Below are 21,918 nucleotides of genomic sequence, written 5' to 3' on the forward strand. Positions count from 1 at the left end.
GTTATTTGAATTTACGAAATTGGAGTAAAGCTCTGAGATTTGGAAGGTGATTCAAATAAAAAAGATATGAATTCAAATTGGATTTGAGCTGAATAGAATGTAAGAATAGATTTGAAATTGAGAGACATTCAATTTCCAATATCTACATAAAGAATCATAAAAACCATAAACCAATACATTTGAATATTTATTTTTTCTTGATTTTAGCTGGCTTAATTAATCAAATAGTTTTAATTTGGAGTGAAATTTACAATTAATTAGTATGCTAAAACTCAGGATGTCACAAATGGCAGAGCTCATTATTGTGCTAAGACCTAGCTAATGGCAGACGTATTAAATAGTATGTAGAAAAATAACAACATCCACTCATATTGCTGAGTTTATAGACTTGTGATCATAACTTCGACACTTTAATCTCTCCTCGGATATTCTTGACACATCGAATATTATTTCGAAGGCCAAAGTAGAAAATAATTAAGTGCAAATTCTTTGCATGAACACTGATTCAAAATAAAATTCTTATGGTAGGTAACCTTATCTTCAGAGGGTGGCCACACCAATCTCAATGCGTCTTATGCCAAACCCGGTCTGAGACAGTGGCTCACCTGTGCCTTGAGTGCCCCTTCACCATCCAAGTTCGGTCGCAAGTGCTCTCCATACTCTGCCTCTATTTATCACTGCACATTATATCTATCAATTTCCTAATGTTACGAGACTTGTGGTACGAGACATCGCTGCAAGCTACGCTAACATCATGCCGAAGAGACCTCAATGAGGCTTTAATATAATGTGGAACATTTAGAAATAACAAAATCGATGTATTTTTTGGAGTTTGTCCAAACAAGAAAATAAGGTGGTCCAACTCATTATAGATGGCATCAACATTAGATCGCACATGATGTTTTTAGAGGTGTGAGGTATTCATTTTACTGCTTTTGTGCCCCTGTATTAGAGGTCTCAAAGTTATTGAGATCGTTTGCTAACTATAACTAAACACTTTTATTCCACTTCTCTTAATTAATTTAGGTAGAACTCCTGTCATCGCCCGAAAAAAAAATACTGCCAAGACACAGGATTCATGCAGACGTACTGCGGTACTGGTTCATATACCTGATATCGATACACTTTACACTTGGTGCATGCATGGTTGGAAATAATCAATATCGAATGGAGTAATTGTCACCCTCACATCCCCTTTGTTTTCAGGTACGGATCAGAGGGCTTTGCTAGCGGAGAACTTCTTCTGTTCCCCCATAAAGAAAGTGCCCCGGTCGGAGCTTTAACGTGTCATCAGCTGAGGCTGCGCTTCTGCCGAGTGAACGTGCAGCAGTTGTTGTTCCATCTTTACCACCAGCACCACGACTACTCCAGGATCAGCTCTAAGCTATCTATCTCTCCCCTCTAGCTAGTAAAAGGCATGCCGCATGCAGCAGCTAGCTAGTTAATCACCCAGCGGCGGCAGGGTAGCGAATCTAGCTACCACAGCGTGCCGCACGCTCCGCCGTCGAAGACGACGTCGTCGACCACGTCCTCGAGGTTCCACAGGCTTCCCCACGTGGCGCCGTCCTCCTCGCTCGACCCGTACTCCTCGCTGGTGGAGCCGCAGCAGCTGCCCCCGCCGCCGCCCTGCCCGGCGCCGTGGAGGAGGAGGGCGCAGGACATGGGGCACATGAGGTCCATGGCGTTCTGCATGATCAGGGCCTCGTGGTGGCCGGCTTCGGCTACCGTCGTCGCCGCGCACGCGTCATCGACCGCGCTGCCACCATCGTCGCCGTCGACCGTGCCGGTGCGCGCGGCGCCGTGCTGGTTCTCGTCCCTTCCCTGGCCGAGCTGCTGCTGCTGGCTCTGCATCTCCCGGCGCTGCTTGAGGAAGCGCGCCCTCGCTCGCTCGATGTTCTTGGACGTCCTGCCCTTCTTGAAGCGCGTCCTCCAGTAGTTCTTGATCTCGTTGTCCGTCCTGCCCGGGAGGCTGCGCGCGATCGTCGACCACCTGCATATATATACACACACACACACACGAATACATGTCGCCGAATTTTGATTAGTACAGCAATCAAAAGTCGAAACCAGGTTTATTTCATGTTTAGTAAAGCACAGTAAAATCATCACGCCTGATCATGTGCTAATTACTATACCTATTTCCCCACAAAGCATGGAGCTGGACTATGATGCTCTCCTCTTGGGGTGTGATCGTGCCTCGCCTTAGATCAGGTCTCAGGTAGTTTACCCACCGCTGCCTGCAGCTCTTGCCGCTCCTCTTCAGCCCTGAAGCAAACAAAAGGCCAAAAGGAGAATGGATCTCAGACAAGTCAGCCACCCTGACCCATGAGCATACATATATGAAGCACATGTGTAGCACATACTGTAATAGTTTAATTTAACTACTAACTTTATGTGGAAAGCAAGCGATGGTTAATTTTCACGAGCTTTCCTCAATAAATGGTTTTCAGAGCTAACCAACTAACTCAAAGATAACTTAAGATTTTGATGGAATATAAATATATAATGATCTGCAACATTTTTTCCTTGAAAAAGACAACGAGCTCATGTATTCACTAGACATACTCCTTTAGCGACTATGGTAGTATGATTACACTTTTACGCTCACTTTCACGTCCAGGCTCGCTTCAGTAACTCTGCAACGTGTACCCACAAGAATGGGATGATCTAGTCCACCCATGACACGAGATCTTAATCCGACGCTCGATATTTTCCATTTTTTACTCTGTATATCCACCAGTGTCCAGTGTCACACCACACACATGTCTACATCCAATTGGTTCGTTCATGAAACTGGATAGAACTTTATATAATGAATCGATTATGATCAGCATGGTCGCATCTTCCAGTACAGAGGCTGTGTTACCAGCTTGCATGCAAGCTCAGCGTTCGCAGCAACACTATAGCAGCTAGATCTTTTAGAAGAACAACAGGAGATCAGTGAAGAAAAGAATTCCTTTAGCAGGACATCAAAATAAGAAGCCCAAGGCCAGAAAGGAAAGAAAGAAAACACCATGTTAGAGACACGCAAGAATATCGTGCATGGCAGAATCACAGGGCCTAGTTGGCTCTCACAAGTTGCCGCTTGAAGATCCTTGCTAATCACAAGCCTAAAAGAACGCCGTACCGTAAAGAACAACTGCCTGGTTGACGGCCGCGCAACTTGCAGCTCAATCATTTGCAACTTGCAAGTTGTGCAGCTGTTTTGGTGTACGTGAAGTAAAAAAAAAAAAAAAGAAGATCAAGGAGAGCACAAGGAAAAACAAAAAAAAAGGAAGCTAATTAGTACGTGGTGCCCTGTCCGTAATTACTTTTCAAACCAACAGTACCTGAAAGCATGGAGACGGAGTTCCACCTCCCTTCGCCGTGCTGCCTGACATGCTCGACGAGCAGCGTGTCCTCCTGGCTGGTCCACGGGCCCTTTCTCCACCCGTCCGCCTCCTGCCTTCCCCTACCGAGCTGCCCCTCCATTGCCGCAGCAAACAGAAAGCTTTGGGAATTCTGCCTCAAACGGCTGCTGTTTTTTGCTGGTTTCTTGGAGATATTTGTACTGCTTGCAGCAGCTAACTCGTAGATATCTACGGCCGGGAGGGGGTGAGCAAACCTACCTTTCTTTCCTCTTATGCTGCCTGTCCCGCAATGAGTAACGAGTGAGCCGGTGCCGCGTATAGATCGGGGCATCGGGCACAGGCGACCTCTATTCTGTCTGTCGCTCGCCAAAGGCCACGTCCTTGTCAGGGGAATTCCATGCTCCACTACCGTGCAGATTTCCGGAAATGTCCACGTTATTTTTTCCTGCCCAATCTTTTAAAAGCTCGCTGAGTTACCGCGTCTTTCTTACCGAAGGCGCCCTTGGCCTTGGGGCTCTTGTCAGGTGGACGTGCTTCGGAGAATTCACTAATCGCTCTGGCATTCAGATACTCTCATAACGAATGAACTACGTAAATAAAATTGACGATAAGGAAATGGGAGATGCTATTGTTCAGTTACCTGAATTTACCACTTCCGACCGTCGACACACTCAACTATCCAATCTGAATCCAACAACCCTCCTTCTTTCTTCAACCTTCAGCCTGCAGCACTGTGTCTCTTCTTACTTGTGTCGGCATAGTTCGCTCCCCCGCCCTACCCCTCATCCTCCATCTCCAACGGCATCTTAATATCTTGATTTGCGTTTGTCGCTCTTTGCTGCGCTAACCTGGCTATGTCAGGTTGTTGCTGTAACTCCTTACCTAGGCATAACCTAGCCATTGGTTCTCCACCTCCCACGATCAGAGACATCCGCTACCACCATTATGGGCTGGGCTGCTACCTCAGGCATCTGCCACCACCGTTGTGGATTGGACTACTAGGTTGGGCATCCCTCTAAATCTAGAGAGCACATCATATCCCAAACCCCTTCCCCCTCCCAAACTCAAAATCGTGATGGAAGCTCGCTAGCGGTGGTCGACCGTAATAGACACAAATTGCAGGCAACTATAGTTTAAGAGATATGTCTAGAAAAATTGATGATCGTATTTATAGCTAAAAAAATTACACCCACAACAGGATGAGTTGGTTTTTAAGTTGTTCTTGATGGGATGAGTTGTTTTTTAAAGATTCGTGCACTCGGTGTACCCCTCGACTGATGCAGAGTACATAATAAACTATGCTATCAAGCATTACCCCTCGACTAATGCGGAGTACAGTGGGAAATGAGTATTGCAGCGTGCTTTCTTTGCATTCGCTGCAACCATCAAAGCATTTCGGTATTGTCGACCCATCATATGCCTGGATGGAACATTCCTGGCTGGGAAGTACAAAGGATAGATATTGTCTGCAATTGGGGTCGACGGTAACAACCAAGTCCTACCACTGGGGTCTGCTTTCGTGGAGAGTGAGAACGGGGACAGCTGGTATTGGTTCTTTGAGCGGGTGAAACATGCTATTGTTCTTGACCGACCAGATGTGTGTCTGATTCATGATAGATATGCAGGGTTGTTGTAGGTTTTGGTGGATATGCAACATAGTAGTGTTCGACGGGGTGTAGTAGCACAGTGGCCCGACCTGAAGAGCAGATGGTGCATGCGCTATATAGGTGCGAACTTCTACAAACAGTTAAAAAACAAAGAGTTGATGAAGCTTTTCAAAAAGTTGTGCAGTCAAAACCAACAACGAAAATTCAATGCCCTATGGGTAAGACTGGATGAACTAACTCTAAAATAGATAGCAGAAACTGCACCAACTGGTGATGAACCGATAGCTCTTGGACCTTTCCCAATAGATACTCCGCAGATAGTAAGGAGGTCAGGGTCAGCTATTAGGAGTTTTTCACAGTGGATACGTAATGAGCCAAATGAAAAATGGACTTTGCTGTACGACAGTGGTGGGGCAAGGTATGGAGTAATGATAACAAATCTTGCTGAGGTTTATAACTGGGTCATGTGAGGAATGATGTCTCTCCCACTTGTTGGAATTGTAGAAGGCATTTTGCATGGGACTTGTATGTATTTTATTGATCGGTATGCAGCTGCTAAAAATGTAATGGAGGACAATCGTATGTTGTACGGATGTATGCTATGTGAGTATATGGAGAAGGCAACAAAGAAGGTCCACATGCATTGCGCAAATCAAGAGGGGACTGCGGAGTACAGGTTCAGTGTCTTGTGTTGGGATAAGGGTCGGAGGGGTGGAAGACGTGAGCGGCATGTTCAAGAGTGTGTGCTAAGGAGTGGGACATGCATTTGTAGTTGCCAGAAGCCACAATTACTCCACAAACCTTGTACACACGTCATAGCTGCGTGTGCGGAGCACAATATGCTTCCCAAGCAATATGTTTCAAAGTACTTCATGAAGGATCAAATACTGAACACCAGGAATCATGAGCTGTATGGTTACGGCATTGTTGACACTTTTACAAGTAATCCAGGGCCTTCACGAATCCATGTGCCTGATTTGGAAAAGATGAAGAACGCACCTGGTCGCCGACAAACTCGCTGGATTCGCAACGATATGGGTGAATCCGAGGCGGGTCCTAGGGTCAAGCGATGCAGTCAGTGCAATAAAACAGGTCACACGTACAAGTATTGTCCAAAAAATACACATGTTGTCTAGGTGAGTATTATGACGCGTTGTAGTGTGATTGTATTTAGCATAGCTTGCTGCCTTAATTGTACTTCGATTTCTAGCATTTTAACCTTCATTTGTAAGTACATGTTGCAATATGTTCATGTTGCATATAGTTGTATAGTTAATTTGCATTCAATGTATATTGTTTCTGTCTACATCTAGCAATGCATTAATGTACATGTCTTTCAAATGCATATATGGTGGACCCTGCGACCCCCGAGCTTCTGGACCCTGCAGTGGACAAGAGGCACCGTAACTTTTTGTCTACCGAGCACCAGACAGAGTTAGGAGTGTTCCGACCACGAGACCCTGGAGAGCTGCTTACGATCGACGATCGGTGGAAGCACAGATACTTTCATACAAAATTGCCATATCGATGATGTATTACCATATCATTAATGTACTTCGATACTTTCAGGTTGGCAGCGGCGGGACTCCTACCGCTTTGCTGTTTGGTTGAGGTGCGATCGACGGAGAACCCTGAGGCAGCAACGCGTCATTTCTATTTTTACCGGTCGCTGATAGCAGCACTGGTTGATCGATGGAGGCCAAAGACACATACGTTCCACCTCCCGTGCGGCGAGATGACCCCGACCTTACAGGACGGAGGCTACCTCTTAGGCATACCTTGCGCGGGAGCTGCGGTTGGGGTCATCGATATGGATGCTGACTGGATCAACGTCATGCATCAGCGCTTTGGCCCGGTTGAGCGGAAGGCCGACACACCTCCCTACGTACCTGAGTTCTTGTCCGATGCACGAGAGCCAACGAATAAGTGGATCCAACAGTTTCAGGTTCGGTACAATACAACCTCCTATTTCCTATTCGAGTATCTAGTTATGATCATTATTGACACCTGTCATATTTGCAGCCGGCGTACATGCACCTCCAGACCAACGCAAACTCGATCTCCAGGCATTTGGAGGCTTATCTGCTTTGGCTGTTTGGATGGGTTATATTCACCAGCGGCTAAAGCCACCTGTTTGCGAGGACGCTTGTGCCATACGCTAGGTTGATACCGTTTTCACTCCTCTTCAATCCTGTTAATTCCAAATTTTGTAAATTTCCTATTTTAAATTTTGATGAAAACACAAAATTTTACAATTTTCGGTAAAAAAAATGCCATTACCGCCCCCCTCAGAGGGTGGCTAGGCTGCTAATTGCCCTCCCAGGCCCTACCCGCCCCCTGAGAGGCCGGTTATCACCCTTGCCGCCCTCTGAGGGGGCGGTTAGCAGGCCTAGCCACCCTCTCAGACGTTTAATTTTGTAATTTTTTCACGAGAAATCTATTTATTTAAATTTTTAATAAAAAATAAAAAAAACTCGATATGTGATACGGGAGATAGTTGAGTTTAGTTTCACATCAGATAGAGAAGCAAGACAAAAAGATGGAGAGTTCTTCGGCTAGTCTTTTATATTGAATGGGCCCAAAACCTTGATGGAGAGTTCTTCAGCTAGTCTTTTATATTGAATGGGCCCAAAACCTTGATGTGGCTTCGGTTGAGCCATATCCGGCAAGCTAGCACGTACGGCGGGGCGAGATTATTTTATGCTCGCATCACCGTCTCTGCGCTTGGGTGCGGTGACTTCGGCGCTTCACGCCGGCGACAGGTGTCGCCCGCCCCCGCCAGGACCAGCGCTTTGTTTAATCGCCACCGCGCGCGTAAATCTCGGCCCGGACCACAACGACAAGGCCAGATCGACCGACCCGGTTATATATAATCCCATATCATTGCTACTATAATGATTTAGCTAGGCTTGCAGTATATGTTACGGCCGGGTCGTTGCCTCCTCCGCTTTGTGTGTTGCTCAGCTTTAGAGCTCCCTGTCTGTTTGCATGTCATTTGGTCTCGGGCACGTAGGCAGCATCTTATTCGGGCTAGTTTGATTAGTGATTCCATTGCGCGATGTGGCTGCGGCGAAGGGTATCCTAATGTGTGTGCGGTGAAATGAACCATCCATCCATCCATCTATGATACAGTATATAAGATGATGTATTGGTCCGGAAGTCTCTTTCCGCTCCTTTATTTTGCGATCCAGAAGCCTCGCAAAGCTTGTTAATTTATTAAAAAAAAACAAAAGCCCAGCGTATTTGGAGGGTATGTTTATACTCCAAGCAAGATCATCGGCTGTCATCACAGGACTCGATCTGAAGCTAAAAGTAGAAAGCAAGATACGGTCCCGACACAAAGCTGGTTAGTTGCACTAGCTAGCAACAGAACAGTCACATCCGGCAAATCGTGTGTGAGAGAAATTCTAAAGGGAGGCACTAAAAGGTCTCTGTCAGCTGCATTACAGCTCAAAGCAAAGTAAATTGCACTAGGTAGGAGTAATAAGTTTGGTCATACGTTCTGGAGTATACGTATATACTCGTTTCCTCATCTCCATATCCTTGGTTTTACGCTTGTTTAAGTACTTTGAACAACTTTCTTTGCTTCTAAACTAAGTTGATACCCTTAATTAGAAAACCAAATGGGCCTTTGTCTACCCTACGTGCTTCCATCGGCTTATTAATTGTTATGCATGATATGTCTTGAAAACAATATAATTGTTGCCAGTTTTTCAGAAATTGTTGAGTAGCTGGTTCATATATAAACTGTTGATAGATTTTCACAAACTATTGAAATATAATCAACTAGACCCTCTTTCTTTGGAAAAAAAAATCAATTGGTAACATCGGTTCAGAATTTATATATAGTGTCATCGAGCTGTGTGCAAAGGAATCTAGGCCATGGGTACACTTCCGTTGGGTTGACATTCTAATGCTAAGAAGCACCAAGTTCTTGGGGCCATCCGGCTAGCTAGGCGACGTGAAAATAGAAAACAATCTAATGGTATCTGTTCCATCTTGTACGGAGCGGCCTGATCCTTCTCCACGAGTACCTCGCTGTCCTTTTGAGCTTTTAGCGTAAAGGGTAGCCGGAATCTTGATGTCCAGAGAGATATAACTTTTAAACATGCTTGCATGCAGATCTTTCACTGTTCACAAAGAACAAGTGTGCGCCAAGCCTTCAACATATTGCCTTTCTGGTACCGAGGAAATGCTGTACTTGTACGTACCAAGCGTAGCACATGTGTCCGCATGATAATATGCACCTCTACAGCCCAAACACAACGAGCATTAGACCAAAATATTGGCCCATCTTAAAAAAGTGAGCTCAGCCCATGTAACAGGCCCACTAAGTAAACACATCGCCAGAAATTCCTGAAGGCATCATCGATGGTACGCTTGTTCATGACAATCTGATCATGTTCATAATACAGGGGCAAAGAGAGCGGAAAAAAGCTGTCAGTTCTGGCCTTCTGGCTCCTGGGTGTTTGATTCATGCATGAGCTTTCCTCCCAGCTCCCATGGCCACCCCTAAAACACGCCACGCTCATCGACCGAACCCTCCCTCTCCGTTCGTGGTTTCGTGCACGGCGCATGCCACCGTTCTATCTATGTCAAGAGCAGGCACACTGGCATTCCTCACCCACGGCCACGGGCGAATGGCGTGGCACGAACCGAATTTGCGTGACCAATTCGATCGATCCATGGCCGCCTCCGTGTTCCTCGCCCTCGTCACCGTCCTCCTCTTCCTGCCCGTTGCTCGCGCCGAGATCAAGACGACGCCCATTGCCACGGACCCGCGCTCCGTCATCCTGTTCGAGGAGTTCGGCTTCAAGCCCGGCGGCCACGCCACCGTCTCCGTTACCGGCGTCACATGGAGAGTCCCCGAGGGGTCCCAGCTCCAGGCCGCGGACCCGTCTCTCATGGGCTTCATCCTCATCTCCAACTCCCTCTTCTTCAATATCAACAACGAGTCCGAGTACGCCGAGGCCTCCGGTGGCGCCTTCTGCCCGCTCACGAGCAAGTACGTGCTGCCTCTCTTCCGGCTTAAGGAGATCGCGCCCGACGGCACGGGGAAGGGATCCGTGACCATAGACGCCGCCGACCAGTACACGGTGCTGTTTAGCAGCTGCCAGGAGGGCGTCGAGGTCACCATGGACGTGCGCACCGAGATGTACAACGTGCGCCGCTCCGGCGCCAAGGAGTACCTGCCCGTCGGCCTGTTGCCGCTGCCGGGGATCTTCGCGGCCACGTCCGCGGTGCACTTCGTGTTCCTGGGCGCGTGGGTGTACGTGTGCGTCAATCAGCGCAAGACGGCCGAGCGCATCCACGCCGTGATGGGCGCGCTGCTTCTGTTCAAGGCGCTCAAGCTCGCGTGCGCCGCTGAGGACTCGTGGTACGTGGAGCGCACCGGCACGCCGCACGGGTGGGACGTCGCGTTCTACGTGTTCGGCTTCTTCAAGGGCATCCTGCTCTTCACCGTCATCGTGCTCATCGGCACCGGCTGGTCCTTCTTGAAACCATTTCTCCAGGTGCGTACATGGCTATATGCAACGATCAACGATCAAACCTGAGTACCTGACACGTATGTAATACTCGTGCATTTCGCATTTGTGCGTGCAGGATCGCGAGAAGAACGTGCTCATGATCATCATACCCCTGCAAGTGATCGAGAACATCGCGTCGGCGGTGATCGGGGAGACTGGCCCGGCGGGGAGGGACTGGCTGGCGTGGAACCAGATCTTCCTGCTCGTCGACGTCATCTGCTGCTGCGCGGTGTTCTTCCCCATCATCTGGTCCATCCGCAACCTGCGGGAGGCGTCCAAGACCGACGGCAAGGCGGCGCGGAACCTCCAGAAGCTCACCCTCTTCAAGCAGTTCTACCTGGTGGTGGTCTGCTACCTCTACTTCACCCGGATCGCCGTGTCGGCCTTCGCGGCAGTGCTCAGCTACAAGTACCGGTGGGTCGTCAACGTCGCCGTTGAGATGGCGAGCCTTGCCTTCTATGTGTTCGTGTTCTATAACTTCCAGCCCGTGGAGAAGAACCCGTACTTGTATGTCGGTGACGACGAAGAAGACGCCGCTGGTGGGCAGCTTGAGCTGGAGAGCACTTTTGAGATCTGAGACATGTACGTGTCTCTCCAAGTTTTGTACTTGTACTCTATGAACTTGATATGATTTTGCTATTTCTTCGGTCACCAATTTTTTCATATATCTCAATAACCTAAAGTTACAAAAGTAAGGCTTAGAATTGTGATACCAAGAACTAAGATATTTTTGAAATTTTCACTGCGTTTTTTTCGCTCAACCTGTATCTGTATTTGTGGGATTTGAGCTACTTAGCTTTCTTTTGTTTAGGTACTATATACTTTTTTTTCAAAGGCAATGTTTTTTGTTGTAGTCTTTGTCCTTAGAAAAAACAATATGAAGCAAAGGTGAAAGCTGAATCAAGATCCAAATACTGTAAATTGTGAATGATTCTTCCCAAAATTGTAGTCGCTTCTCTCTGATTCTTGTACACCTAAGCTGCCATGATTGGGTGGACCAGGCAACCTGATAACTAATTCCAAACAATGTTAAAGCTATCAGTTTCAAAACTTTACCGGCCTGGTTTTCGCTCAATTGGGTTTGAGCGTGATTGAAATTTTTGGCAAACATTTGATCAAATCTGGATGTGATTTACTGAAATGTTTTGAATGTTGATGAAATATCAAGTTTCATCCAAATTTAACCAAAATTTGATTCATGCATATCAACCGGTACACACACAAAAACTGATTACCTGGTAAGGATAGTAACCGTAGGTTATGTTGATGAGAGACCTCAGCCACACCCGATGTTGTGGATGCAGAGCCAAACAAGTGATCGGGGAGCATGGGGGATTAGGGGTGGCAACGGGTTGGGTGTGGGTTTAGTTAAATCCGCCCGCTACGAAATCCAAAATTGAAAATATGACCAGCACCGAACGCCTAATTGGGTTGAAACGTGCTCCTGCACCCGAACTCGACGGGGACCCGTCAGGTCTTACCCCAGAGTAAGGGCGGGTAGCGCTAACGAGCAAGGCCGGAGCCCGGAGGGGCGAGCGGTGCTAACGGGTGAGGCACCGAGATCGGAGAGGGCGACACGGAGCCATAGAGTCACTGATGGCCAAGGCCGGAAGGAGGTGGCACAGAATAGAGGTGGTCGACAACGTGCAAATATTGGGCGACCAACGACACGGTGAGGCCAAGCTACGACTCGCGGGCGAGACGGCGGTGTGGGCGCGTGGCGATGGCACCGAAGGGGCGGGTGGCACTAACGAGCAAGGTTGAATGGGAGTCACCGAGTTAGGGCAAAAAAATGGGGTCGGGCCATTAGGGGTGGAGGCAAGTAACTAGGAGTAGATTGTGTGTCATCTGGTCTTAGCCGATTGGGTGTTTCAGGCGACTCGATGGGCACCCGTGAGTGAAAATAGAAATTCGAGTCCAACTCAACTCAGTTCGGGTACTCGATCTGATGGACTCGTGAGCAGAAAATTAAACCCGAACCTGGACCTTCGGGTGCAGAACTTTGTGGATACCTGAACCCATAAGTTCAATTATCATCCCTATGGGGGATCAGACTGAAGGTACGACCCTGAAGACTCAAAGGGGATTAGACAATATGCAAGTAGGAATTGTATTGGGTGTTAGGCACCTCCTTTGTTCATCTCTTATTAAATCTAAAGTTTGGGGTATTTATAGCATATATCCCAACAAATCATATCTATTTTTATCCAAATACCCCTTTACCTACCCAATATTCTATAGCTACAATGTAAATACGCAATCCAGCTAAGCCAGATTGCTACAAAGCATCTTCAACGCGACGAGTCTATGGGCCCCACTATCGAACGTAGGCTCCGAGCCGAAGCCCCCGTCCTCCGCTGTTGGCTTCGGGCCCCTTTGGTGTGCTTGGTGCCTCCACCTTTTTTCATCACTTGATATTTTACTGTTGGACGGCCATCTTCGACTTCGACCGAAGGTAGAAGTCTCAAAGGCTCCACATAAACGAAGGTTCTGCCAACGGCTCATGCCTATTCTCCTATTGACTCCGTAAGCCATGGGGGAGATGGAGAGTCGTTCCCCCAACACCCAACATCTAATTTAATTTTATTTTGGATAAAATCCATTTTACACCTTTGAACTCTCGTCATAATCCGGTATTCATTCTCAAATTGTAAAACCAGACATGAAACACCTTAACTTTTGAAACTGTTTGATTTACCCCTTGGATAAAACCCAACCTGGTTTTAGCCTACATGGCGTCCACCTGTTCATCTTAATTTTGCTGACATGGTGCCCACCTAAGCAAACAAGTTGGTACAGCCCAGCAACTAAATTAAAAAAGGTAGTGGGAAGCGGGTGTCAGCCTCTCATACTGTTTCTTCTTCTCCATGTCGTCTGCGGCGCAAGTCCCACCCTGCTGGAGCTCTCCCAGGAACGTGTTCATAGTGAGAGTGACACCACACGTCAGAGAGGGCAATTACGTCAGGCGAGTCTCGTCCGCTCTCCCAGTCTCACCTCCCTGCGCCGATGAGCCGTGCCCATGCACTCGAATGGCTGAGGATCTGCTCTCCGTGCTCCGCGCCTACACTCTGCGAACATGGTTTGGATTTGTAAAGCACCGCGGCATGCTGCACACCAAAACCACACTTGAGAGAGATAGGCTCAGATTTGATTGAGAAGAATAGAATCTCCATCCAAGAAATCTAGGACTATATGTTTCGAAGAAAAAATAATCTAGGATTACTTAGCAACGAAAGAAGCAAATCGATTCACGTCCTGATTTTCCTCCACTTACTGGACCGAGTCAGGAGCCGCGCTGCGGCAACGGCGACAAACTGAGGAGCGGCGCCGGCGAAAGTAAGCTGCAGATATGGTTCGGCGCCGCCAAGGTCGCGAAGCCCGCTTCCATAGCCGTTGTTGAGCCCGAGGTCCACGACCCCTCCGAGGCATTGATTCATTGAAACGCAATGACTTAATTTGGTTCCAAGTTTCGTGTGTTTGCTAGCGGAATGGCAACTGGGGCTAGCAACGTAGGGAGAGGATGGAGTAGACAAGGTCGAGGACTCCGGTCCATGGCTGTAATCTCTGTTGGACATACAAACTAAGAAAATTTGTTAAATTCTCGCTTAGAGTATTGCAATAGTTTGACTTACCAAATTTGTCTAACATACTAGAGAAAATATCAGCAATTCTATACATAGAAACTTTATGTATTGCAGATTTGCTTGGTCAGATTATATAGATTAAGTACAGTCAGTAGCAAGTTTGTCAAATTCTCGCTTGGAGTATTGTAATAGTTTCATAAACACCCGATATCGAGGTTCGTTCAAGACCTCTTCTTTCTCCAAACCTAAAAGTCCTGAGCATAGCCCATCACCAATGTTTCGTGTTGTTAAGGTTTGTTTGGGTTTACATCGTGGGTTTCTTTTCTTTTCCTTTTTTGAGTGGAATATCGTGGCTTTTATGCTTATGGAAATAAGACCTTTTGGTATCACAGCCCTCTTAAGTTCTTATGCACTTCTGTAAAAAAAAGGTTCTTATGCGCTTGGAAATAGAACCTGCTACCGGCTACGTACATTCCTAGTAGCAATCTTAAGCAAACTTCGGCTACATTTACTAGACCAGACCTTCCGTGATATTACAGCCCTAACTCACTGGGCGACGGCGGAGCCGCGGTGGTAGTAGCTGGGGAGGCGACGGCGCGCAAGCATCAAGAGGGTTCGGGAGTACGGAGCCAGAGGAGAATAGGAGTGCATCACAACCGTCAAATTTATTTTGCACCAATCCTAAAGGTGAGAGGACTCGGGCCGGTTGGACCGACTATACCCTACTTAGACTTACGAGGCCCACGCGGAACGGAAAAGTCGTGGACGTGCAGGCGCCTGTCATCCGTGGCGATCGTGGACAGAATAAGAATTGGGTTCCGGGGTGCGTTTGTTGGACCGCGCTTGCGCACGCGAGTAAGCGGCGGCACCGGCGCGGCATGACGGCAGACGCATCCAAGCTCCAAGCAGAGGAAGTCAGAGGCGATGGGAGTACACTTCGTCGCTCCCTCGACTTCGCATGCACGGCGGCGGACGCGTGCAGGCAGAAGTACCTACTCGCGGTTGAGCACTTCGGCGGTGATCTATGCATGCGCGCACGTCGGGGCCGTGCTGCCGTGCCTCTTCCTGGTAATGTTGGCCGCCTTGACGGTATTGTCCGCCCTGCTTTTACTGAAGGTGATCCTGCTTCCTGCGCCGCGGGCGCCAGAGTGCTCGGTGGCCGTCGCTGGCATCCGCGGCCTCGTCGACCCGAGCGCCCAGCAGATCTCCCCGGTGCTCAACATTACCGTCCGCGCCAGCAACCCCGATGAGAGGTTCTTGGGCGAGGCCTGCGTTTGCAGGCACTCGGACGCGGCCATGTCGTCAGAGGGGCGTCGTGCTCGGAAGGGGCCTCGTGCCGCCGGCCTGCGCGAGGCCGACGGAGGAGCGCGAGGTCGCGGCCACGCTGTTCGGCCTGGACGCGGCAATTCCGAGGGAGCTGCGGGACCGGCTGCCGGCGGTGCGAGGCGGTGGTAGACGTGGTGGTGACCACGCTGACGGACTGTCACAACAATTCTCGCCTGGGCTTAAAGGAGCAGATGCTTGCATGCAAGGCGAAGGTTGGCGGGGCCCGATCTCCATGCTCGGTGCAGTACTAACTACCAAGCTAATGGAGCACCTCTGTACGCGAATCAATCTGGGAGGCTTTCCTTTTAGAAAAAAAAAAAGTATGAAAAAAACTGTAAGCAATCTTACATTACATTTAGAGCATGAAATTATCGTGAGATTGTTGATGTGTTCGCATCATATACATCAGAATAGTCAACACCAGAATAGATGCACCGGTTTACAACCTGAGGCTCCCTTGTGCACATCACCAATTATCAAGTGAAGCGGTTCATTCTATGCTTCGAAAAAATTGGAACGGTTCATTAATAAAGTTTAGGAACCAATCTATTTGCATCTCCAACCTGCTTCCCAAATGTTATTCCTTCACATCCCAGGAGTATAGCCCCCACAACCACAATGTATCCTCAATTTCTTTGGAATTACTCAAATAGGACTCAAATAAGCATAAGAATAGGTACTAAGTAAATCAATAGGTGATAAGTACCAGCAATCATGCTAAGGCTACGAAAGCTAAGATGAAACTTTCGCCATCATCAGAGCACTTCATTGCCAAGATAACGGCGAATTACCCTGCCTGAGGCTTCTCCAGGAATGACCTCGCTGCACAGACTTGTGGCATTTGGCCCTGAGGTCAAGGGCAATGGTTCTGGGAATGCTGTAGCATCTGAACCATGGATGGTGTTTGATAGGAGTACACAAGAGTGGTGCTATCTGTAGAGTCTCCACGCGCTGTCGCTCTCTGCCAAGAATGTGAACTCAGTCCAGACAGCATGTAGGCCCTCCCTGATGCCTCGTAGAGTTGGCGGTTTGCCATCCTCTCCTGCATCTCCCTTAGCTCTGCATCAAGGGCCATGCACAGACGGTCTCCACTTTGGCTTGCAAAGGACTGGGATAATACCCTCCGGCAATCCTCGAGAATAGTGACGGCCTCAGCGAGAGCACCCCTCTCGGCAGCAGCCCGTGCAGACTCAATAGCATTGGCAGCTTGTATACGGTTCCTCTCTCGATCAACTTCAATAGATACTGGTTCAGATACAGTGGATATTGTCCTCTTGATCTTTACTTCGTCACCTTGAATCTCGATAGTCTCATTTGTCACAGGATCTTTGTAGGCACAAGCAACTCTTAACAGTGAAGTCTGTTCACGAGATTTTGGAATGGTCAACGACAGCAAAATGTCTCTCTCCTCATCAGCATACAAGTGGCCAATATCAACTGATCCGTTTCGTCCATCTCTTGCCACCTTACATGGATAGCTACCACATTTGATGGAACAGAGTTGAACACCAGGATCAACACATTCCATGCTAAGGCGCATCTCCTGAACAGTAACACTAAGAAGCCCACCAATACATTGAGCAAACGCATCTTGCATCACACCTTCATCCTCTATAAAGGAAAATGTGCCACCGGAAGCTTCAGCAATTGAATGCAAGGTATCTGAATCATGGTCTGCCCCAAATCCGAAAGCGTACAGAGGTACCATATGGCGTTCATCATTTAGAATGGAAAATGGAACAAGTGACCTATGACCCGTTGAGGTTCCTTGGACATTTGAGGAAATGCTGTAGGTATCTTGGCCATCTGACAGAAGAATGATACTGCATACTGAATTCTTATAACTACGGTCCTCAATCACCTTCATAGATTTCTTTAGTGCATCAGCAATGTTCGTACCACCACCAGCGCCAAGTGAGTTAATTGCCTGCAAGGCCTGCTGTCTGCCATGATGGGACATTCGTCGAAGGGGGAACAGTCTTCGGGCGGTAGATGAAAAAGCAATGACTGAAAGACGATCAGATGGCCGAAGGTGCTGAACAACAAAACCCATTGCTCGCTTCAGGAGTGCTAGCTTTGTGCCCGCCATACTGCCGCTAACATCAAGTACAGTAACAAGATCAACAGGAGCTCGGCTTGACGATCTCACAGAGGTTTCATTAACCAAACTGCCTGTGATGTGGCCTGAGCTAGCAGTGGGGGCCTTCGCATGGATCAGAATATCAAATCCATCTAGAGATGATGACTGTGGAACGGTTTGGAATTCTGGGTATGAGCTGATCTCCGGAGTTTTAGTAGATCCAAAATTAAGATTGTCAAAACCCTCTTTGTGCTGCAAAGGTTCATCATCATTGAAGTCTGCTGGCTCAGAAGTATGTAAGCGACGGACATCTCGCCGACGGTTTGGATCTTGCCGGTGAAGAACCATATGGGAATCTTGTTGGGGAGATCGATTTGGGTTAATTCCAATTCTTCCATGAGGGCTGTTAGAAGATAGTGAGCGACAGGGTATCTCTTTCCACTTCGCTCGACAAACCGGGCAGACATAGTTTCCATGTTTTACATTAGATGAGATACAGTGAAAATGGAACATATGAGAACATTCTGCAGTAAACAAGGCTTGACCGCGGCCAGATCTCATGGTAGCAAAGCATATTGCACATTTTCCCTGCTGAAATACGAACAAAATAAAAGATCAGTTTAACTCTATTGAATTATATAAAAAGACGTACTCGAAAGGTACATGTATATTCCATGAACACGTGAACATAAACAGATTATCTTTTAATTATCTTACCTCATTCACTAGCTGACCTAGCCTACAATTTTAGAGCTCAGTACAGATAATTGTTTCTTTATCTGCTTGCCAAATTTACGATTCTAAAATCCAATACATATACGGATTATGTTTCATTTTAACTGTGACGACTTCCTAATTATTCCACCAACCCAAACAGCTCGTATCACTAATGCATCGTACTAATGATACCCAGCTCAACCAGAACACAGTTGATATCACAAATTCATCATCCCAGCTATCCTATCTAGCTCATCCAAAGGAGCTGGTATCACAGATGCATCTTTGCAAACACTGCCAAAGAAGGGCCTATCTTTTCAAGAGTTGACTCTTCATTGAAGTAAAATCTGTCTCCACTGAAGTAGGTAGCATGTGCGCCATTGCCTCAATATTAGTTATTTTCTGAATAACAAATGTGCACATACAAATTCTTCTCTGATAGGTAGCATGTGGTCAACTAATCGCCACTAGAAAGTAAGAGGTGAACTATTCATGCGCCTACGAAATCACAGAATTAAGAAATTTTGGCATTCCATACCAAGCACACCCTTTGACCAGCAGCTAGATACCTACCACCAAGCGGCAAGACAACAAAGGAATAATAAATAACCGTCCCCGTGTTGCTAAACTGAAGTAGTTCATCATTAATTTTATGGGTATTGTACTGTCACCACCATAAGTTTCCACCGAACAAAATCATAGATTCAATGGTTGCATATGGTCAAAGTTACTTCAATATGTGAAATAAACTCAGCGGAAAGATATATCCTACAACAATATGACTTATAATGCCTAATACAAGGAATGAAATTTCAACCTAGCACAGGCTGTGCTCCTGAGCCCTGATCATTAGGGAAAAATGACCAATTTGTGGTCACAAAACTTCATGCATCAAATCCAAAGGACATAAACTTCTGCTTTACTGTGTTTTCACCAGTCGGTGCATGCATAACACCGATAAATGTCAACTCAATGAGGCAATATCCCTTTGACGTCGCTTGTCAAATTGGTACACATTCACACAAATAGGACATTTCGCATGCCATTGACATTGAGACATAAACGGCACATAAAAACAGAAAGGAGCAATCAGTTGGCAAATTGCATCCCATATAATGGACAGCAGCTGTCAAGTTGGAACGTTTGCCGTAAAGATAGAAAGCTGGTGGTAGGAGGAAAGAGTGGGGTTCGCTACACGTGACCACCACGGGCAGGTGATGAGCAAGAAGCAAGCTTTTCCCTTCCCTTTTCAGGGAGGAGGGCAAGTGGAATACAGGTACAGTGGATGGAATAGGGAAGAGGCTTGCGTGAAGCTGTTATCTAAGGAGACCAGCGAAGCATTGACTAACACAGATAGTACATGATACCGAGCATACTACAGCTGGCACAATGTCTCCTAAGAATCTCTTAAAGCAGGACTGAAATTATTAAGCAATGAAGCATTGACTAACACAGAGACGCTGAAGAGTTCAAATACAGAAATAGGATTATTTTTTCCCTCTTTTTTTACAGTAACTGGAAATTTTCTTTCTGACGAGAGAGAATAAAACGGTGCAAAGCAGTAATGCAAAATGACGTAGTGTAATTGAGAAGGTCGCTTGAAAAAGGGAGAAAAAGAGAGAAGCACACAATATCAATGAGCGTAAATTATAATCATGCCAAAGAAGCATACACAGATCTCCATCTAAGAATCTTAAACGGGTGAAGCGAATCCAATTTTCGTAGTGATACGCATCCAATCCGCGGTAGAAACACCCAATAAAGCTCGCGTTATACTGGTAGCATTTCGATTCCAAATTACCAAGCGCGGAACTACCCCCACGTCCCGATTCCCGATCAAACCAAGCATTCAAACCCGAACGTTTTTCTCGGATTGAAAACCCTAACCCCAATTCAGAAACGCTCGTATCTCTCACCTTGGAAGACGAGGAGGACCTGCCCCCAGACTTGGACCGCCGGAGCGCGCCCGCCTGCGTGGCCGGCCCCGACTCGCCCGCCGCCGCCACCGTCACCGCCGCATCCCCTCGACAACCACCGGCGGGCGACGGCGCCCGCAGCTCGCCGCCCGCCGCGGGGGTGCGCACACAGAGGCGGAGGCCCAGCGCCCTCCTGACCTTCCTCCACGCGCCCTCCATCGCTGCGATCGCCTCGACTCACCCCCAGCGCCGCCCAGGCTCCAGGATCGGGTCTCGTGCGCCGCCACCCGCCTGCGGTCTACGATGGCTGCGGGAGGAGTGAGAGGAGGAGGAGGAAGAGGCGGTGGTTTTTGGAGAGGAGCCGAGCCGTCATGGGAGGGAGTGGAGGTGGAGGTGGAGCGTTTGGGTGCGGCTTTTGGTTTTGACTCGTCTCTCTCGCGGGAGGGAGGAAGCGTACAGCGACTCAGCGAGTAGTAACCGAAACAGCTGGGGTTTAAATTACGCGACGGGTTAGCGTGTGCTGCGCTTGGCGGTGAGGTGGCGCCTAGCTGGAACTCAGGACCTGATTACGTCAGCTTGACAGGGCCCAGTGAGCATTTTGTCCTTGGGCCGGCCTGGCTACCCCGGGCCTCATATCAGAACTCTAAGAGCAATCCTCTCTTTCTAAAAGGCTCTTATACTGTTACTTGTAGGTCGTGTCTGACAGGTTCCAAATTTTAACTCTATATTAGATCTTAAATTTGTTGATTAAGATAATATAATTTAAGTTTTTATTTTATATTAAAATAAAAATAAAATAGCCTATTCAAACACGTTTAGTATATCTATAGCTCTAACTCCACAAACTTTTGGAGCTAGAAATACCCATCTTTGAGAATTATTAGATCTGAAACTTTGTCGGTAGACAGCGGTGAAAACAATTCGGTAGCAATTCTTCACATGACAATGTGTTCAGTGAAACTGCTATCTACTACTTGCAGACTGCTCGTGCTCTCAAGGCCAAGTCCTCCTTTCCTCGTTACCTCAAGTGGGGGTGTTAAGAAGTCTAGAACGTATCTAGTCACACTTGTAGGCCTGAGAAAGTAAACTATCCAGCTGGACAGTTCATTTGTACACTCATTGAAGCAACAACAGGATACATGCATATCTGGTCAAAATATGCCGAGCTAGTCCCGGTGATGATACGCCAAACAGATAAGCTTGGAAGGTCAGCGCTCGCGATCCCTTATCATCATCTGCCAGGGCCATTCATCTCAAGTTCTCAACTACTCTACTGAACAAGGGTGCTCGTCAGTCGTCACCCTGCCGACTCAGAAAAAAAAATGGGAAGAGAGCAGGTTAGCCCAACCAACACAGAGCCCCGAGGGAATGAGATTTATGTTTCCTGTCGTCGCGCCGGTGGTTGGGATGCGCTGCACAGCTGCAAGTTGCCTCGTCGCCGATATCACAAGTACGTGTAGGTGAGCTGAGCGTATCGGCACACCGGCGCCGCAAAAATATTGAAGAGCCGTTGAACTGTCTTCTTCCGGCCGGCCTGCTCAACAGCTCGAGTGAGGTCAGGTGAGCTCGACGAGCGAAATGTTTAATGGCGCACGGCGTGCGCTGTTCAGATGACCATTTGTTCTTGTTGTCTTTTCGCCGTCAGGCATCAGCTGAAAGCTCAGCTGGGCAGAAGTCACAGGTCAATGCGGAATATTGGCGAACGAGCTGTAGCTCGGCGTAAAGCTCAGCTGTGAGCCAAACCGGCGGGAGTTCGACCCCGTTTAGTGGGAGGTATTTATTGCTAGTTAGCACTTGGAGCCGCTTAGGT

At 47.7% G+C, this 21,918-nt stretch overlaps 3 protein-coding genes across 4 annotated transcripts; 1 reads left to right on the forward strand and 2 right to left on the reverse strand.

Moving 5' to 3' along the window:
* Positions 1-1,075: 1,075 nt before the first annotated feature.
* On the reverse strand, positions 1,076-3,700 carry LOC133888740 (anthocyanin regulatory C1 protein-like). The gene is made up of 3 exons (XM_062329085.1): positions 3,330-3,700; positions 2,136-2,265; positions 1,076-1,990 (listed from the first exon to the last, which is right to left on the reverse strand). The coding sequence occupies exons 1-3, from the start codon at positions 3,679-3,681 to the stop codon at positions 1,477-1,479; spliced, it is 996 nt and encodes a 331-aa protein (XP_062185069.1). The 5' UTR covers positions 3,682-3,700; the 3' UTR covers positions 1,076-1,476.
* Positions 3,701-9,639: 5,939 nt separating this feature from the next.
* On the forward strand, positions 9,640-11,062 carry LOC133889690 (protein CANDIDATE G-PROTEIN COUPLED RECEPTOR 7-like). The gene is made up of 2 exons (XM_062330149.1): positions 9,640-10,470; positions 10,562-11,062. The coding sequence occupies exons 1-2, from the start codon at positions 9,643-9,645 to the stop codon at positions 11,060-11,062; spliced, it is 1,329 nt and encodes a 442-aa protein (XP_062186133.1). The 5' UTR covers positions 9,640-9,642.
* Positions 11,063-15,783: 4,721 nt separating this feature from the next.
* Positions 15,784-20,562, reverse strand: LOC133889035 (E3 ubiquitin-protein ligase WAV3-like). 2 transcript variants are annotated; one of them, XM_062329473.1, is made up of 2 exons: positions 20,109-20,562; positions 15,784-18,063 (listed from the first exon to the last, which is right to left on the reverse strand). In XM_062329473.1, exons 1-2 carry the CDS (start codon positions 20,325-20,327, stop codon positions 16,249-16,251), a joined length of 2,034 nt encoding a protein of 677 aa, XP_062185457.1. In that variant the 5' UTR covers positions 20,328-20,562; the 3' UTR covers positions 15,784-16,248. The 2 variants fall into 2 exon arrangements, with proteins under 2 accessions (XP_062185457.1, XP_062185455.1); XM_062329471.1 differs by having other exon boundaries at positions 15,784-18,066.
* Positions 20,563-21,918: the final 1,356 nt, after the last annotated feature.

The sequence above is a fragment of the Phragmites australis genome, chromosome 13 (genome assembly GCF_958298935.1).
Source record: "Phragmites australis chromosome 13, lpPhrAust1.1, whole genome shotgun sequence".
Lineage (NCBI taxonomy): Eukaryota > Viridiplantae > Streptophyta > Magnoliopsida > Poales > Poaceae > Phragmites > Phragmites australis.

Coding starts and splice junctions, on each gene's coding strand:
- LOC133888740 (XM_062329085.1), bottom strand. CDS start 3,681: ATGCCCCGATCTATACGCGGCACCGGCTCACTCGTTACTCATTGCGGG. Junction 2,266..3,329: donor CTCCGTCTCCATGCTTTCAG/GTACTGTTGGTT, acceptor TGTTTGCTTCAG/GGCTGAAGAGGAGCGGCAAG. Junction 1,991..2,135: donor CATGCTTTGTGGGGAAATAG/GTATAGTAATTA, acceptor ATATATATGCAG/GTGGTCGACGATCGCGCGCA.
- LOC133889690 (XM_062330149.1), top strand. CDS start 9,643: ATGGCCGCCTCCGTGTTCCTCGCCCTCGTCACCGTCCTCCTCTTCCTG. Junction 10,471..10,561: donor TCTTGAAACCATTTCTCCAG/GTGCGTACATGG, acceptor TTGTGCGTGCAG/GATCGCGAGAAGAACGTGCT.
- LOC133889035 (XM_062329471.1), bottom strand. CDS start 20,327: ATGGAGGGCGCGTGGAGGAAGGTCAGGAGGGCGCTGGGCCTCCGCCTC. Junction 18,067..20,108: donor GGTCCTCCTCGTCTTCCAAG/GTGAGAGATACG, acceptor TTCGTATTTCAG/CAGGGAAAATGTGCAATATG.